The sequence below is a fragment of the Olea europaea genome, unplaced genomic scaffold, assembly GCF_002742605.1.
Source record: "Olea europaea var. sylvestris unplaced genomic scaffold, O_europaea_v1 scaffold673, whole genome shotgun sequence".
NCBI lineage: Eukaryota > Viridiplantae > Streptophyta > Magnoliopsida > Lamiales > Oleaceae > Olea > Olea europaea.
In genome coordinates, this window is record NW_019265111.1 from 152,081 (window position 1) to 171,123 (window position 19,043).

Below are 19,043 nucleotides of genomic sequence, written 5' to 3' on the forward strand. Positions count from 1 at the left end.
TAAATAACTTACAGTAATCAAGTGGAATAAACAAGTTTTCCCTCCAGTATGCTCTTATAGATGCTTTGCATGTACTTAATCAATCTTCTGAATCAAGTAAAGATTTAAAATGTTTTTATCATTTTTTACAATCCTCTCACATTACATAAGTGGACTCCACGATTAAAACAATCTCGAAAAACACTCGTATGAGTGGACTGTTAAAAAGAGTGTACAGCATGTACACTTAGCATTTTGTTTTATTTTTATTTTTTTTTGTTTTTTGTTTTTTGTTTTTTATTAATTACAATGTTAGACAATATTAAAATTAAAGGTACAAAAATATATTCACAATGCATATCCATTATAGATATTTTATATTTTAGCTAACGTTAGAAGGGTGTTCTTGTCTTTGTAACTGAAGTTAGAAGGCCAAATTGAAGTTGTTAACGTACCAGAGGATGTTATTTTTATGCATATGTTGTGCAGGATTGTTTTATTTGTAGAACATATAAAAAAATTTCAGCACAAGTTTTAGTACAAATAAAAATACTCAATCCATGTTTGGTGTAGTTTAAATAATAGATAAACATTTAAATTAAATTCAACATTTAGGTTGCGTTTGATTGTCAATATTTTTCATCAAAAATGTATATTTTTTTTTTTACCCAAATTCCTATTTTCGTACTGTTTGATTGTCTTCTTTTTCATGAAAAATATTTTCCTACTTTTAGTCACGTGACCATATTTTTCTCAAAATCAAGAAAAATATTTTCTTTAGGAAAAGTAAAATTTTATTTTTCAAGGAATTCACTCTCTTTTATCTATTATTTTCTCTCATCTACCCACCAATAAACAACGTACAAGTATAATAATAATTTCTAGATTGAAAATTAAATCAATCAAACACATTTAATTAATAATTTTCATGCAAAATAAATTCTAGGCAATTGAATTACCTATAATTTACTTTCTTTCTATGCAAATTTCATGCTTACAATCAAACTCATCCTTAGTCCCTGTTTGACATCCTTTAATAAATTAAATTAGGATGACTTTTAGTGCACAAAATTGTTTTTAATGCATTGAATAATTTTGAGCTTAAACATTAATTACCAAATAACAAAGTGTTAGTACCTTTACACTTTATCTAGAAAATCAAGTAATTGATCTTTCTACGAAGTTTAGCTCTTAAGTTCTTGAGTGTGTGACTTCAATCTTTTCCTCCTTCTTGAGTTTGATTTGTGATGATAGTTTTTAATCTTCTGACGATTATGGATCAATTTTTTAGTATGTTTTGAAAAACTATAATCGCGTATATTCATTTCGTTAGTAAATAAGATTAACATGTTTGTTATAATAAAAACTTTATGGTCATAATCAATCATAGGTCAATAATATCCCCCCTTTTGAATATGACAAATAAGATGATTTGTAAAGTAATATTGAACAATTGATAAGGAATGTAAATCTTAAATTTTGCATGTAATCCACATATTCTCCCTATCTTTTACAAGCCAATAGCCATTTCACTTTAAAACATATGTTTATCATTCACATCAAGCATATAATATCATATATTTCATCAAACATATCATTTCATATAAAGCATATCATCTCATATATTTTTCCCCTTTTGTCATAAGCAAAACGATATAGCATTTAAGATTAAAAGTATAATAGGAAATAATAAAAGATTCCCCCCTTAAGTTAATAATTGAAGCCTAATCAAAAGGTTCAAAATATTGGATATCATATATATAAGCAAGTCAAAGCATGAGTTTACGAAAAGTAAAGATACAAAGAGGTTAGATTAGCATAAATTTGAAAGATAATCATATTATTATTATTATTATTATTATTATTTTATTTTTTTTGGTTTTGATAAGGAGGATAGTATCCACTTTTCCCAATAAAAAATCGTTGGAAAGTAAAAATTTGCTCAATCTTTATACCAAGCTCTAGGAGCTTGTCGTAAAAGAGCCTTTCTGAGTTTAAAAACACAATCCAGTTAATTGTGATCTTTAAAATCGGGATGTTGCTTTACAAAAACATTTTCTTGAATAAAATCATTTAAAAATGCACTTTTAACATTTATTTGATAAAGAGTGAATCAATATATTTTAATCTAACAATTGGTGCAAAAGTTTCCTCATAATGGATGCCTTCTTTTTATTGTAACCTTGTGATATAGCCTTGTTATGCACAGTTCTCCCATTTTTCGTATTTTTTTATTTCTAAAAACTCATTTTGTACCAATGATGGTTTGATCATTTGGCCTATTGACTAAGTCCCAAACATTTTTATTTCAAATTGATTTAACGATTTTAATAATAATAAATATTTAATTAAATAATTTAATCTAAAATCTGATGTTACTATTTAAGATGGTCTAAGATTGTTCGATGAGGATCTACGTGAGTTGCAGATGATAGTTTTTCATTGGTGACTGAATTTTGCAATTGTTGGGAGTTTGAAATGAAAAATTAGAGTAATGCTATATAGCATTATTAATATTCATCACCTATGTATGTGGTGATTGTCCAATTAAATGGATCTTAATATCACCGTCGTGTACGGGGTGATAAACACTTATGGTACTACAAAAAAATAATTCGAGAAAATATGGGAGTGAGTTTGAGAATAAAAAAAAAATGAGGTAATTTCTAGCAATATGCTCTTTTTCGACTTTCACTCGTTTGTCACATGCTTATTTAATAGATATTTGCATAAAAATCATGTGCAATAACAAAACTGCAGTCGAAAATTAATATTTAAAAGTTACATGTGAAGTTTAAGACTAATTTGCTGCCGACCTTATAAGTTGAGCATAAATTATCCTCTCCAAATATTCTCAACTGCAGTACCCACCCCAGACATTGTCATTGCACAGCCTGTCTTATCTTTCTAATTTTTGGACTATATAAAAAAAGTTAAATCCTAACCTTAAGGGTCCCCACCACCACTAAACTGGTGTATCGTGAGGGAGGTAAATCGCAGGTTATGCCTCCAAGATACAGGGTAGAAGGCTGCTTGTACACTTGCACTTACCCAAGAGCCAAATCCATATTTTAGGATTCGAATTCTTAACGCAACAACCTCAAGCAAAACTGAATTTTTCCACCCTCACCTTTTACCATTTAGAGATGTGCCCTGGGGGCTAATTTTTGGGCTATATAAATCATATTTTTTTCTAGTTTTGTTAAAATTGTACTTGCTAACTTTTCATATTTCTTTTCTTACGATAGAGTAGAAGCATAAAGATCGCCCAAGTCAATTACGCCTCACTAATCTTTGCAAAACGGGCGATATTAGGTCTCATTCAATAGGCTCAGGACTCGAATAGGCCAACTCGTCCATGCATATCTTATTTTCATTTTCATTTCCGTTGATATGTTATTTTCCTAAATAATTAATCATTTTGAATAGTAAGGATAATTGATATATACCAAAAAGGTGATGCTCATAGCTCGATTGTACCTTGCGAACTTTTCTATTGTTGGGCACTGTTCATTTCATAAATGCTTTCCTATTACTTAAAGAATAGTTGTTTGTGTAACAAAGACACTAAAATAGTGTCGAGGCTAGTAGCCGTCAAAAGTCAAAAGCCGGTATGATTTCCAAAATCAATTTCTTCGATCTCTATTGCGTCCTGATTTGGCCCTTAACAAAAGCCTCTATTTGGCTCTAATTTTTATTTTTTTTTCAAACTCACTTTCCAATGATCCTGTTTGAATCCCATTATTTCCTCATTAAAATGAAATATATGACTGTTATTCATCATAACAAGTCACAATATTACTTTTCATTTCTTGCGTGGAACCCATAACAATTATATTTTTTATTTTCATTATTTACAATAATATGACTCAAACGGGGACAAGAATTTTATGGAATTCACAAATTTTCAATCAAATATTTCATTAATTTTTATCAAATCCATCAAATATTTGATTAAAAACTTTAATGAAAACAAAAGGGACAAAAATTACAGATAGATAGTTTGACTAAACATGTTCAAACAACGGTTGAAAAGACTGGGGGAAACTCCAAGTCATCAAGCTCCAGATTTAGTGTAAACAGTAGAAAATTAGAGAGTCATACTCTGCAGCGGAAATCAAGGATAGAAAGTTTTCTTTATCTGCATTTCGGACAGACCACAGAGTTTCTCTTGGACTTTGTGCTAAAAGTTGTTCAATTTTCTACTCTCAAAAGTTGACTCTTTTTATCTTTTCTTCTCCACATTCCCACAACTCCAAAAGACTCCTGACCCTGTTAACTTTTCTTCTGCCGATAGCTCTGAAATTATGGGTGTAGTGAGTCTAATAAACTTGATTCTGTTTCTGGGATTCTGCATTTTCTGTACAGAAATTGGTGTTAATATGAATTTACTGTTTTTCTTGGTTGTGGGTTACAGGAATATTGCAGGAAGAGTGGGCAGATTCCGGCATTTGGTGACTGGGATAAGACAAATGAGCTTCCAATTACTCAGTATTTCGAGTGCGCAAGGCAAGCCGGCCTGATGCGCTGCACCTGTTCGGCGGAATGTGTTTCGTGTAATGCGACCGGTGGTTCTTGGGGTGCCGCCGCCGCTGATCTTTACTCTGTTGAGTATGAGAAACCGCCGTTTCAGGCCGTCTATGGTGTTCCTCCACGAAAGGTCTTTCTACCGAACACTCTTTAAATGTGAAATTATGATGTTTTCTTACTATTCACTTGGTTTTGAACTTCCATTCCCTGTAGAATACATCATGTGGTTAGGCGAATAATCTGATAATTTAAGAAATATGCCAAGTTTTAAGTTTTGAGCAAGGATTACTCTGTTTCTGATGTAAAACTTGTGCTTAAACATTCTGATTTCTGAGGCACCTGTATAGATAAGAAAATTGCCGTTCCTTTTAGAAGTAGCTCCCCAATTTTTCGGTTTTAAGTATTAGGATTTAGGAGAAACCTGCATTCATTTTGTGAATAATTTCTTTGTTTCTCAACGAGTAAGTTTTAATCATTAGGAAACTAAGATGAATCAAACTATGTGTCCTTTGTGTTGGCTTCAAAAAATGCGCCAACAGAATCCAACTGCATCCCTTCCATGTAGACATTACCTGCACACTGAAGAATAAACACCTCGTTAGGAGGCAAAGGCCATCGGTCGAGAAAAAGCTCTGATGACCATTTGCACTCCAACGATCAAGTCAACGACCGGACAAAATAATATGAGAGTGTAAGAGACGGGAAAGGGAGTTTGGTTAGGATTAGAGAAGATACCTTAAAATGAAATGGATTCACACACACATATATAGAAAAATGAATGGGTCAGGTGCGCTGATGGGCCGAGTCCAAGCCCATTGGGAGTGCCCAATATGAGGTAATTTTATAGGTTTAACACTTTGCATGGTCATTCTAATTTCTTTTGTCCTTGAACTACCTATTTCTCGACGATGAATAAAAATATATAACATTGCAGACAAGGGGAAATGCCAAGCGCTATGCAGATGTCACGGAACGGAGAAAGCAAGCTAAGGTGCACGAGGCAATGGAACAGCGGAGAAGTCAGCCTTTGTCTCAGAAGAATAATAACAAGTCTGCTGAATTTAACCCACGTCAATCCATAATTAATTCTGCGAAACCAGTGGACGAAGATCTTTACAAAATTCCCCCTCATCTTCTTCACAAAACCAAACGTGTAAGTCCCATCTACTTAGTAAAAGTAAATAAAATAAAGTTTGCCTCTTCACTTTGTCATATCCTCTTATTTATTTTCCCTGTTTGTTCAATGCAGAAGAAAATGTTGGGATTCTTTTCCCGGTGCATTGCTCCCCCTTGTGCAACATGAGTTCGAGTTCAAGATACGATTTTGGAGAGAGACTCGGTGAGATAGAATGGATAGTAATTTTTGTATGTCTGCAAATCAGTCCCATTGATGCAAAAGTATGAACAGAAGGGACCTTGATCTGGTAAACACGAACTTGTAATGACATCTCTACTTATTGATATGATGAGTGTATTAAATTTAGCATTGTATGAACTGCATTTTGTACCATCTTCATTGCCAATGAATTCAACACCTACTTTTAGTCCTAATGTTGTTCGAAAATCAATGACTAAATATATTGCCTCGCTGAATGTATGTTTCTGTTTTTCCTTTCTAAATAGGGATGTGATCTTGCATAAATGATATGTGCAAAATGCTACACGTACATGTACTTACAGAGTGGTTGACAGAATGTCGGCAGGCAAGATTTCATTGGATTTTGGACAAAAAAAAGCTAAATCAACTAATTAAATTCTGCCATCGCAGTATCCGTAAATCCATCTGTACAAAAGATCTGTATAAGTAGCATTTTTGACGACAGTGTATGATGGAACGATGATCACACGCTCGAGTAGGTACACTGCTAAGTAGACTCTTCTTGTTCAACATATTTCTTTCGGTCAAGTTGTCTTGTTGAATATATTTACAAATTGAAAGAGTTTGCTCTACTAGTATAACTTCAAAAATTCCAGTCAAAAACAATATTATAAATTTTCATAAGCAAGCAAGTTTCAGGATTACTGTGTGTGAATCAGGAAGGATCTGGCAATATACAAAAGTGGGATGCTAAAAATGTTCAGGGTTTTATGAACAATCAATTTTAAGCAGTGTATGGAACGAAAGCATATCAGTTAAGCCTCTCAAGAATGCCATTTGCTTTCCTTCTAGCCCTTGAAGTTCCTGTTTGTGCAACGTTAGAGAGCGTTTCACAAGCACTCTCCACTGCCAGAATCTCCCTCAGCTTTGTTCGATCACTGAAACACATCGTATACAAGATTGCAACACACTTCTCCTTGTTAAGTTCGCTCACGTTTTTCCTTAATATGTCGAGCAGGCACGATACAGCCCCAAGCTCTCCAAGCTCCTCGACGGCCTTCTGATGGCTGCACAGTATTGCAAGAATATCTAACATTTCATCAATGAGAATATCATCCATAACTTTCTTTGTGAGTACAGTGACTGCCCCTAAAGTCACAGCCCAGGCCCTATTTTCCACAACAGTGCATAAACTTAAGATTGCTGCGGCAGCATCCTTTACTGTCAATGGATGCCCTTCTTCAATGAGGTCGATAAGGGGTTTAATAGCGCCTGATTTTCCAATAATGTGTTTATTTGAGTCGAGGGTTGATAATACCAACAGGGCTGCAGCAGCATTGCTCCTCGTTTCGATTCTTTCGTTTCTCAAGGTCTCTATAAGAAAATGAATGGCCGATGGAGTTTCCCCGACTAGCTTTCTATTGCTGTCATGAACAGAGAGATTCAAAATGATCGCTACCAAATCTTCACGGAGATCAATATAAGAATTAGCCCTTTCAAGCAATACTGTATCGAATAATTGAGGAATGGCATCTTGAAAACGAGCACGAAAAGAAGGTGAGCGATTAGAGAGCACCCGAGTCTCTTTGACTGCCTCTTTCTGATCAGAAAGGGAAGAAGACGAAAGTCGTTCGAGAAGGGTAGTAAATTGTTGTAAGTTTGCATCTTCTACATATTCCTCACCACCCTCCATTTCAGCACTGGACATCTCAGAGGTCTTCTCCTTGCTCCATTTGGAAATAATTTTCTTGACCAAGTGATTAGGGGTGAGCAGAGTATGGGGCAGTACATGATCAGTTGTAGGACATGTCTGATGGCCATCTTTTAACCATTTTTGGATAAATGTTTCATCATATGTCTGTAAAGCAGTCCAAATTGTACAGCACAACCAGCAACAATAACTTGATGAACATATGAAAAGGAATAAAATAAACTGGACCCAAAACGAAAATAATACATATATATATTCACGAAGATAGCTAATGAAAAGATAAAGAGTTCAGAAAAAGAAGACTTTTATCACAGAAGGGATTGTTGGCACTAGCTAACTCAACCTAAAAACTTGACTCTCTCTACCTTCCTCGCTTTCCTATAATTTTGAGTTTAATTTCCATTCTTGCCTTAGTTTTCCTATTTGTTCTATCTAATGCGCAGACGACAAATGCTTGTAGATGCTGCTATTGTTGGAAGGGGCAGAGACTTAAATTGATGAATCATGGTACAATGCCAGATGCTGGGACATAATGCCAGATGATTTTAAACACAATAAGCTTTTTCATCAAATTATCTACTGCCACCTCGGATTATGTCAAATTTCTTCTACCAAAGTAGCAAAATCCTAAATTGATAATCCCACAACCCCAATAGGCACATTGAACAATGACAATCTGATTCACAAGAATTTCAAAACAAATACGAATCATTGAAGAACATTAAAATATTATCCAGTAAACACGGCCCAGATAAATTAATCATTCGATACGAAAACAGAAAAAGAAGTCTAACCTGACCAGAGGCCAATACAACAGGATCTTTCATAAGTTCTCCAGAAATTGGACACCTTAATTCTGGAGGAGGAGGAGGAACTGCAGAGAAACAAAAATTATCAAGTCCCAACAATTCTTGTGGTTTCATCACAGCCTTCAACTTCAAATCCTTAAGAGCCCATAAAATTCCCATAGCATGATCAGTTGCCTCTACCGTATAATCCTCCTCCTCCACTATAGCATTCACCATTCTTTCCAATTCTCTCTTCATCTCGACAGTTGCCTTTGCCTGCGGTACTACTCCGCATTCTGCTGATTTTGCCATTCCTTGCCAGCACTTGGGAATTTTGGGATTGACCAACAAAAGTGGTTACAGTGTCAGGAATAAAGAGGAGGCTGCAGTCATACTTTTCATGCTTTTTCTCTTTCGTCTTATTTTAGGACACCGCATCATCTTACCGTTAAGAAAAGATCCCATAAAGTTGTATCCCAGTTAAAATAAAGAGTGTTGTTACATAGCCACATTTGTTGACACATCGATTGACACAACACACTCAAATTGGAAGGTTGACATTATTTTATTGGCGTGGGACCCACACCTCGACTGTGAAAGGTGTGTCAACCTTTGTGTCAACAAATGTGGTCATTTAGTTTAATTCTAAAGTAAAATGTTATTCGTACGAGAGAAAAAGCTCATATTTTGTAAAAAATAAATGAAAAATCTCAAATCGTTCCCTATATCACTAATCCCATTTTTCTTCAATAATGAGTAATGTAATTTATAGTGAGTAACTGTATTAGTCAACATATGTGACAATTTGTTATTCGAGTAATTAGTTTTCTGTAATTCACTTTGTTTCAAACAAGAAGTTAATATTTCAAATAATAAGCTGCTATATATGATGACTAATGCAGTCTCTGACTATAAATATCATTACTCGTAATAAATAGTAAAAAGATTTTGATAGAGTTATAATCGAAGGTCAATTGGTCAATTTCTTCATTTTTAATTATTTAACTTTAATGATTAAATAGATCAAGAAAATCCTTTAATGGTCAATTTAAAATTTTCTCGAGCTTGAGTGACAATAAGTGAAATTAACTCTATATTATATTCTTTCTTACAACTTATCGTATTAGGGAATTTTTTGAAATTCTTTAGTTTAATAATAAAAAAATCAACCTAGCTATTATTTTCAACTAAATATATTTTTCCATCGATTAGCCCATATTATTTCTAATGACGATTTTGTCCAAATATTTCGTTTTAAATAGAAAGTAGAAAGACTCCTTTGCACCCCATATATTTATATAAGAAGAAAAATAAAAATAAAGAGCAAATACAAAATCGATTAAATTTTTGCCACTGATTTTAAACCACGCTAGCAGAATTTTGAACGAAAATTATCATTAAAGACAATTAAAATATGTAAATTAATTTAAAGTTTAACATAAAAAATGTAACGACCAAATTAATGATGTGACCTTTTTCATAATTGCAAAGTGGTGCGTTTATAAGAAAAAGAATATGACGATAATACAACGTATTTTATATTCTTGAAGTCTTTTCTAAGTCAAATATCCAATGTATCCTTACGAAAACCATCTTCTCAAGTCAATCTTTTCCTCTTTTTTTTTTTCTTTTTTTTTTTTTTAAACTATAGTATCCTATCCTATGTTTTTTTTTTTTTTTTTTTAAACTATAGTTTTTTTTCCCTTTTTTTTTTTTTTTTTTTTTTTTAAACTATAGTATCCTATCCTATGTTTTCTCTCCAAGTTGATGGTTCTTCTATTTATTCTAATGATATCTCACCATTATTGTAAATAGTAGCTTGTTTATTTTTGTTTGTTTTTTTACGTCTACATATGACATAAAAAATATATATATATATACTATGGGGTGTTTGAGCCACATTATTTTGATAATAATGCATTCTTGAATAGTTTATCGATAGGAAATATGTGGTTAAAATTAAGGAAAAGTTTTTGATTTGCGTGTAATATTATTTTATTGAAGAATGTGTGGTTGAAATGATATCAAATTGCTGTTTAAGTATGTATTTTTTTGAAATAATGTGGCACAAACAGGCTCTAGATATATTTACGTAAATATTCAATATTCATCATGAATAATAACAAAATTTTAAACTATGACAAAGCAAACAAATTCTTTAAAAAAAAAAAAATTTAAAATACTCAAAAAGTTTTATAATATTTAATTTTGAACATTATTCCTTCTGTCTCTTTCAATTGACGGTTCTAATAAATAGTAAATACTAAAGGTAGGATTAAATTAAAATAATATGCCTAGCCGACACTAACCGATTGAAAGCAAGGTTTTGGCATCTTTTACCAAATTTTTTTAAAAAAAAAAATGACATTTTCCTAATAAAAGTAGTGGTTGGTGGGAAGTCGATTGGAGAACGTTAAATTTGCTTGTCTTATTCGACCGCATAGTGAAAAAGACTTTTTTAAAGAAGAAAAAAAAATTGAACAATATGTTGAGGATATGAATGGATGATAATTTTCTCATACTCCACGTGTCAAAGTTTTAACCCTTTTGTGGTTCACTTCTTGGAAGAAATATCTACATTTTCCAATGGTCTTAATTAATTTATACTAAGCTTTCAACTTTTATGAATTTAGAACTTATGGGATTTGAGCACTTGGAAAGATGCACATTTGTCGTCTGGAAACATCACCTTTTATGTACCTTTATCATAAATCTTTCTTTATATAACTTATTTAATCTTTTGGGAAGTTATACCTTTTATCCTTGGCTTTTGCATGTAGTAGTTGCGTCTTCAATGACTTTTACTTGGGTTCCAAATTCCTGTGGATTGGTAAACTATTGCATGATAATTTCATGAGTTTGCCCCAAAATCTGGAACCAACATAAAGGGCTGAAATTATGTTCCATAATGCAACTTCAATGGTGGTGGTTAGGGGTATAAATAGGGGCTTCTATTATTGCCCTAATCATTCCAATTGTCTGATTTTCTTTTGAGAGACTAGGATTTTCTTCCTATCTTCAGTTCGTCTTGTCCCCTTCGAGTTCAACCGTCGATTGGAAGTTTTGCTCAGTATTCTAAGTGAATCCTTGTGAGAAGATTGTTCGAGATCTGGGTTGAGATCTTTTGATCCATAGAAGCAACTTCAACGTTAAAGGATCTGGGTTTGTGGCTACTAGGATACAAAATGGTACAATATAATCTGAGCCCATTTTGAGATATCTTGATATCTTTCGTGTTCTGGTTCTAGTTGTAAACTTCTCTGAAGGGTTTGTATGATTTGAATCTTTGAAGAGTAATATTTGTATAATAGTCGTATCAGAGATTAAACTATCTATTTTTCGATTTTCGATGGTCGATTGACCGTAAAAAATCAATTTTCATAGTTGATTTTGGTTTCAATCATTTAAGATCTCAAAGTTTTTTCCAAAACCCTAGATCTATTTTTGAAAGATCTAGTCACCGGAAGGTTTATTGAACTTTCAATTGAATATTTGACACAAGAAAAACTTTTTACACAGTTCGAACTATTTAGATCTAGTATTTTTATAACCTTAGATCCAAACACAATGAATGATCCTGCCTTTAGTGGCTGTTCTTGGTTACAAAATTATTTTCTAACTTAAATATTTGGTGTTTCTTGTAAGATTTGGGTTGAAACCCTTGATCTAGAAAACTTGCAAACAATTTGAAACTACTGAACATTGTGTTGACTTCTTGACCTCTTTTCATGCCTGTGGTGCTTATGGTGATCAAACCTCCAAAGCAACATCTTGGTTTGCAATTTTTAAACCCTTACTATGTTCTGTGACTACATTTTTCACCATCTTTTCCCTTAACTTTGAAATGTTGCATATCATTGACTTTGCGTCACTTCTGCATGCGCACTAAGCTCCGTTGTTAAATCTGATGTCCTCTAATCTTGTTATTACTGAAGTGTTTTAAATTTTGCCTTGAAATTGGAACTTGATTCACGAATCCTAGTGAATTTGGACATATTGTGATCCCAGTTAAAACTGAAATTTACAGTACTGCTTTATCATTGACATTACTATATGTCCTGAATTGATTAGTTAAGGAAATTAACATTGTGCATACTGTATATTTCTTTTGCTGATTTTTTTTTGAGTGAATGATGCATCTCGTTCCAAATCATTTTGGTGGACCCGAAATATAACGTGCATCGATAATAGATGTTGACTAAATGTCAGATCAATCACTAAGGCTGACTATTGAGTTGCTAAGCACCAAATAAGATGCTTATGAAAAAAATATATGCAATGGGCCCAATATAATTACTAAGTGCTTTATCAAAATGAATCATATAACACAATATGTTGTGTGGTTATTACTTTAAAACCATTAGGCTCCTCTAACTATAAAGAACCAATTGCTACTTGTAGTAAAAATTATAAGAAAATATATGAGTTGATAACTCAGTGAATGGAGAAAGTTTGAAAACAATTATACTTTCACATTTATACATTTTATCGAAAATCAAGTTGACATCATTTAACATTTCACATTATAATAACATATTAGAATAATCAAGACGTGAGACACTTGTAACACTGAAAAATATTATTTCATAGTCATGATATAATCATCAACTCAAATCCATATCATCATCTCATTACATCACATGTAATCTACCGAATATGTACCCTCTGACTAAAATTTGTAATTTGTCCCTCGAGTTAAACACTTTTGCCACGAGTTTTTGGCCCCTTCCGTGAATAAAAGCTGGTCTTCAAAACCTCTAATAATCGGTTTTAGAACGCGATCAAAGTCACTCAGTGAACTATATGTACATAGTCAAGACCAATGCTCGGTTAAGACCCCTCCGTGTAGGATAGAAAATGGCTAAGGACTCTCTGTTAACTATAAGAAATATATGTTCACGAGTACATTTCTGGTCGATCTTAGTATCACATGTCACATTCCAATTTACAAGTAATTCATATACAATCTATCTTATTCATATATATCTTAACGAAAGAACCTTTCATAGTAATCATGTATTTGTACAAGAAATTCATGTAATTGTACATAATGTAATAATATAATTAATTTATCAATATATGAAAATATTTGAGTTTTTTCGCTCACCAAATTGTAGACCCATTGCAACTACAATCTTCTCGTCACCTTCTCACATTCAAATATCAAATATGACATCTCGCACTAGCTCTAAGAAATCAGATTTCTTTACAAAGGTTCCTTGAACGTTTATCCTACCATTAGTAATAAGGATTTACCAATTGGAACTTGATGTTTTCTATTTTCAATGTCATAAATTAGAGTCACTAATCACAGATACTCCTATATATAAGTTATTTTAACACCTAATCCTAATATTTACATTTAATTTGAGGAAACTCACAGGATGGACAAAACTAGCACTCTATTTCCAGAATATTAAAATATGACACGGATGTTTATTTATTGAAAACTGTCTCCAAACCCCTTTGACAAAAATAACACTTTCTAGATAGAATTTCAAAAAAGCTCCTGTGCATGAATTTTGCACGAAAATTGATTAAAAATACCAAAATCCACTGTAATACATCATAATCAAGTGTTTGGTATCATGTACACACAATAGATTTAGAATTTGAGACTAATTTACAAACCCATTTCATGTCTCTTGTATACGTCAATATAAACCTTTCATATTCATATTTCTTTGCAATAGTATTCTTAAATTACTGAAATACACCTTAATAATTTTAATTCTTGCCAAACTTTGAAAATAAACAAATTTTCACAAACCCTAATATATATTTAACATTCTTATACTTACCTCTATAAATTAAAAAGAACCCACCTAAAATAAGTGTTTACCCATCATTTCCAATCTCCAAATCGGCCTCTGATTTCTTCTTTCTTTCTCTCTTTCCTTTTCTTCTCCCGTTTTTCCCTTTCTCGATTTATATCTTACATTCTAGTTTCTTCCTTTGTAAAATGAATCGCTTTCCTTTATTTTAGTAAATTAATATAGTGTAATTTCAAGTCAATATTCCTTGCTTCTTACAATATTACTTTTTAGTCATCTCATTTACCGTATTAGAAATTAAATCCTTAAATTCCTTTTTTATATAATTTCTAGCCCTTTAAGTATTAGCAATTACAAGTTAGACTCAATGAAAATCATTTGTTCAGTTTAAGTCGTTATTTGACTTTGATTGTAAGTGAATGGGGGTATAAAAGTGAACTTACTTGAGCCTCATACTCTGCCATTTAAACCAGTTAATATTTTGTGTCAATTTTAATTTTTTTTTTCAAGTGTGTTTGTCATTTTTACAAAAAATTTATATTTTTTTCAGAATGATGACAACAAGTTTTGACCTTGGGGTTTTTGATGGGAAAGAAGATCTTCATATTTAGCAACAAAAATTGAAGGAGGTCTTGTTAAACAAAACGTTTCAAAAGACAATGAGGAAGATTATTTTAATTCTATGATCGCTGAGCAAAAATTTGAAGCTGGTGAGATTGCTTATAGGTCTATTATTTGTCATTTGTGTAATCAAGTTTTGAAAAAGTAGGAAAATTAGATTCTACTGAACTCTTGAGAAAAAAGTTAGAAGACTAACTTTACTTGGTCAAATCTTTGCCAAATAAATATTTTTTTCTCTTGGAAAGGGTTTTTAGCTTTAAATTGATTCTTCAAAAGACTTAGATGAAAATTAGATACCTTTAATAAATTGGTACAATATATAGTGAACACTAAGGAAAAAGTATCTAAGGAGTATAAGGCTATTATACTCCTCAATGCCCCGAAGCCTATAGGAATGTAAACGTTCCCATTAAGTATTGTAGGGATAATCACACTCCTAAAATTGTCATTTAACTCTTTTAGGAGTAAATAGATGGAATTAAAATTTGAAAAGCTTGAAAATAGTAACTTTGAAAGTTTATTTGTCGGAGGAAGAACATAAAATAGGAATGAAGAAGATCATAGTACTCAGGGAAAAAATCACAAGAAAAAGAATAGAAGAGGACTGGAATAAAGTCTAGGGTTAAGAATAAAATATTTTATAAGTTTGAGAAAATTGGTCATTACATAAAAGGCAGTTACAAAAAAAAAAAAAAAAAGGGGAACAGAGAGAATAATTAGTTGATGAATGAAATGTAGTTGAATCCCTTGAAACTAATACTATTGAAGTCTATGTTATTACTAAATTAGTATCTAATCTGTACTTGCTACCATTTTTGGAAATTGTGATGAGATCTAAGAATGGATCTAGGATTCCGACTGCACTTTCGACATGACCTCTAAGAGGAGTTGGTTAGTAAACTTTAAGAAAATTAATGGCGTGAAGTGGTTATGGGGAATTAAAAGAGAAATTGAAGAACCCTACTAAAATACATGTTTACCCATCATTTCCCATCTCCAAATCGGCCTCTGATTTCTTCTTCTACTTCTTCTTCTTTCTTTCTTTGTTTTTCTTCTCTTGTTTTTCCCTTTCTCAATTTATATCTCTCATTCTAGTTTCTTCCTTTGTAAAATGAATCACTTTCCTTTATTTTAGTAAATTAATATAGTGTAATTTCAAGTCAATATTCCTTGCTTCTTACAATATAACTTTTTAGTCATCTCATTTACCGTATTAGAAATTAAATCCTTAAATTCCTTTTTATATAATTTCTAGCCCTTTAAGTATTAGCAATTACAAGTTAGACCCAATAAAAATCATTTATTTAGCTTAAGTCCTATTTGACTTTGACTATAATTGAATGGGGTATAACACTAAACTTACTTGAGCCTCATAATTTGCCATTTAAACCAATTAATATTTGGTGTTGAATTTTTTTTTTTTTTGAAAGTGTGTTTGTTATTTTACAAAAAACTAACTTTGTGTTTGATATTTTTTTCAGAATGATGACAACAACTTTTGAACGTGGGGTTTTTGATGGGAAAGGAGATTTTCATATTTAGCAACAAAAATTGAAGGAGGTCTTGTTCAACAAAAAGTTTCAAAAGCCATTGAAGAAGATTATTCTAATTCCACGATTGTTGAGCAAAAATTTGAAGCTAGCGAGCTTGCTTATATGTCTATTATTCTTCATTCGTATAATCAAGTTTTGAAAAAGTAGGAAAATTAGATTCTACCGAACTCTTGTGAAAAAAGTTAGAAGACTAACTTTACTTCGTCAAATCTTTGCCAAATAAATTTTTTTCTCTTGGAAAGGGTTTTCACCTTTAAATTGATTCTTCGAAAGACTTAGATGAAAACTTAGATACCTTTAATAAATTGGTACAAGATATTGTGAACCCTGAGGAAAAAGTGTCAAAGGAGTATAAGGCTATTATACTCCTAAATGCCCTGGAGCCTATAGGAACGCAAAGGTTTCCACTAAGTATGGTAGGGATACTCACACTCCTAAAATTGTCATTTAACTCTTTGAGGAGTAAATAGATGGAATAAAAAATCTGAAAAAGGTTGAAAACATTAATTTTGAAAGTTTAATTGTTGGGGGGAAGAACACAAAATATGAATAAAGAAGATCATAGTAATGAGGAAAAAAATCACAAGAAAAAGAATAGAAGAGGACTAGATCAAAGTCTAGGGTTAAGAATAAAATATTTTATAGGTCTGAGAAAATTGGTCGTTAAATAAAAGGCTGTTACACAAAAAAGAAAAAAGAAAAAAAAGGGCAGAGGAAAAATTAGTTGATGAATGAAATGTAGTTGAATTCCTTGAAATAATATTGTTGACATCTATGTTATTACTGAACTAGTATCTGATCTGTACTCGCTAACATTTTTGTAAATTGTGATGAGATCTAAGAATATATCTAGGATTTGGACTGTACTTTTGACATGACCGCTAGGAGGAGTTGGTTAGTAAACTTTAAGGAAACTAATGTGGTGAAGTGGTTATGGGGAATAATGTCTGAGAAGGATACTACATTTAATGCTGACAGCACTAAGGAAGAGATTGATAACTATAAGTGTTGAAAGACTAGCAATGAGCAATCTAAAAAATCCAATAACAAAGGTAGACAGTCCTTATCAGGTTAAGAAGTTAAGGAAGTAAAAATGCCCGCTCCACAAAAGCCTGAATCTTAGTTTGAAAACTTCCATGGTGGTTCTGAAGAATTCTTTGAAGCAACACCTATTCTACCAACATGGGAAAAGACGACTAGAGCAGAGAAGGACAAGCAAAAAGTTATCTAAGGGTATGAAATACCTTTCCTAGGTAGTCAAGACATGCCTCCCACTCCTTTTGATAGTGCATACAAAGTATTGGCTATCCCTAGTTTTGACCCAGGCATTTTTAGGTTTAAGATTTTTACCAAAAGTAGATATTCAGTTACTCTTCTCAACTACGTTTCTTAACTTCATCTACTGAAGTCTCTACATGTCCTTCACAGCACATAAAAAATTTATCAATGAATTTACATTGGAATTGAAGAGTTTATTAGAATTCATTTGGATGACTTTGTGTAATTTCATAAATTTGAAAAATTGCTGACTTTCTTTGGGAAGTTTAACAAAGCCATTGTAAAGGAGTTCATGGTAAATATACCTAAAAATGTTGGGAAGGATGGGATGAGTATGAATGGTAGGTATATGTGAGAGGGAGACTTGTTACTTTCAGTCCTATAGTACTATTTGATTTACTAAGGATGGATGATGGCCATGGAGATGATTGGAATGAACTGGCCTTAGAAAGGAGATCATTTTCTTATATCTAGACTGCTCCCTAAGTATAAATTGCTACACAAGATTTTGATTCACAATGTAGACCCTTTAACATATACCATTCTAATTTCTCAAATGAAAGGGATGTGAAAAAAAAAGTATACTAGTTGTGGACAAAGGTTGGGACTAATTTAGCCAGAATAATTTTTGAAAATATTGCCGATCAAGGTATGAGGTGCAAAAAGTAGTACAAGTTACCTCATCTTAGTATGATTAATCACTTCTTTGTTGATCTTTTGATGTGCCACCAATACCCAAGATCATAATTTAGATGATATTCCTACTTTGGGTATTAGTGAATTTGCTACCTTCAATGGTGTTACGCCTTGTATCTGAAGCTCCCACATGGAGCCCCAGAGCAAGCTACGTCGAAGGCACGTTGGTGAAGTGACAAGGTCAAGATAAGGGAGAAGAAAAAGTTTTGTAGCCAAACTACTTTCTCTATCCGAAATTCTTTTCTGAGGCACTTTTCCATCTTGCAAGCCTCTACTGGTCCGAAGTCGTCTTTTAGAGCCAAAGCTTACGCTATCTTTAAAGCAGATCTACAGAGTATCTATTAGAATGATTGATGTAAAGTTTGTATTAAGTTTTAGAAATATCAGCCCTTGTTAATGTATTTAATGTATTGTAGAGTGATGTGAGATTTCGGTTAATCAGATAAAGCCACGTGCTTCTGATCCAACGACCACCACATCGGCCAGGGAGCACTCTGAAGAAGGGAAAACCTTGCCAGTTGCTCTAGCAACTCGCCATTGATTTCATCAGCCGCATAGAAGAGATGGATCGAGAGGTGGTTTTTGGAGTTGCTAGGCTTATTAGGGAAGTAGCCACTATGGATGAAATTATGAGAAACATAGCCCAACAAAACCTTTCCATGCAGAAGATGCTAAGGAGCATGCAAGGCTAATGAGGATACCTAGTTCTTTCCTATGCTACTCAAGGAAAGGCATTCCACGACCGCTCATAAGGAAACTAATTCCAAGGTGAAGAGGAGGTCCAAAGTTAAATGG

At 32.6% G+C, this 19,043-nt stretch overlaps 2 protein-coding genes across 2 annotated transcripts; one reads left to right on the plus strand and one right to left on the minus strand.

The window, feature by feature from the left end:
* The first annotated feature begins 4,024 nt into the window (after positions 1 to 4,024).
* LOC111390350 lies at positions 4,025 to 6,106 on the plus strand. Its single transcript, XM_023015376.1, has 4 exons — positions 4,025 to 4,295; positions 4,397 to 4,639; positions 5,444 to 5,662; positions 5,759 to 6,106. Exons 1-4 carry the CDS (start codon positions 4,287 to 4,289, stop codon positions 5,810 to 5,812), a joined length of 525 nt encoding a protein of 174 aa, XP_022871144.1. The 5' UTR covers positions 4,025 to 4,286; the 3' UTR covers positions 5,813 to 6,106.
* Positions 6,107 to 6,472: 366 nt separating this feature from the next.
* LOC111390349 (U-box domain-containing protein 9-like) lies at positions 6,473 to 8,775 on the minus strand. Its single transcript, XM_023015375.1, has 2 exons — positions 8,333 to 8,775; positions 6,473 to 7,685 (listed from the first exon to the last, which is right to left on the minus strand). Exons 1-2 carry the CDS (start codon positions 8,636 to 8,638, stop codon positions 6,639 to 6,641), a joined length of 1,353 nt encoding a protein of 450 aa, XP_022871143.1. The 5' UTR covers positions 8,639 to 8,775; the 3' UTR covers positions 6,473 to 6,638.
* Positions 8,776 to 19,043: the final 10,268 nt, after the last annotated feature.

Bases quoted from the DNA above. Each gene is read 5' to 3' on its own strand.
- LOC111390350 (XM_023015376.1), top strand. The intron at 4,640-5,443 runs GTCTTTCTACCG...ATAACATTGCAG, and splicing joins ATGGTGTTCCTCCACGAAAG to ACAAGGGGAAATGCCAAGCG. The intron at 5,663-5,758 runs GTAAGTCCCATC...TGTTCAATGCAG, and splicing joins TTCTTCACAAAACCAAACGT to AAGAAAATGTTGGGATTCTT.
- LOC111390349 (XM_023015375.1), bottom strand. From the start codon at position 8,638: ATGGCAAAATCAGCAGAATGCGGAGTAGTACCGCAGGCAAAGGCAACT. The intron at 7,686-8,332 runs GTTAGACTTCTT...ACTGCTTTACAG, and splicing joins TTGTATTGGCCTCTGGTCAG to ACATATGATGAAACATTTAT.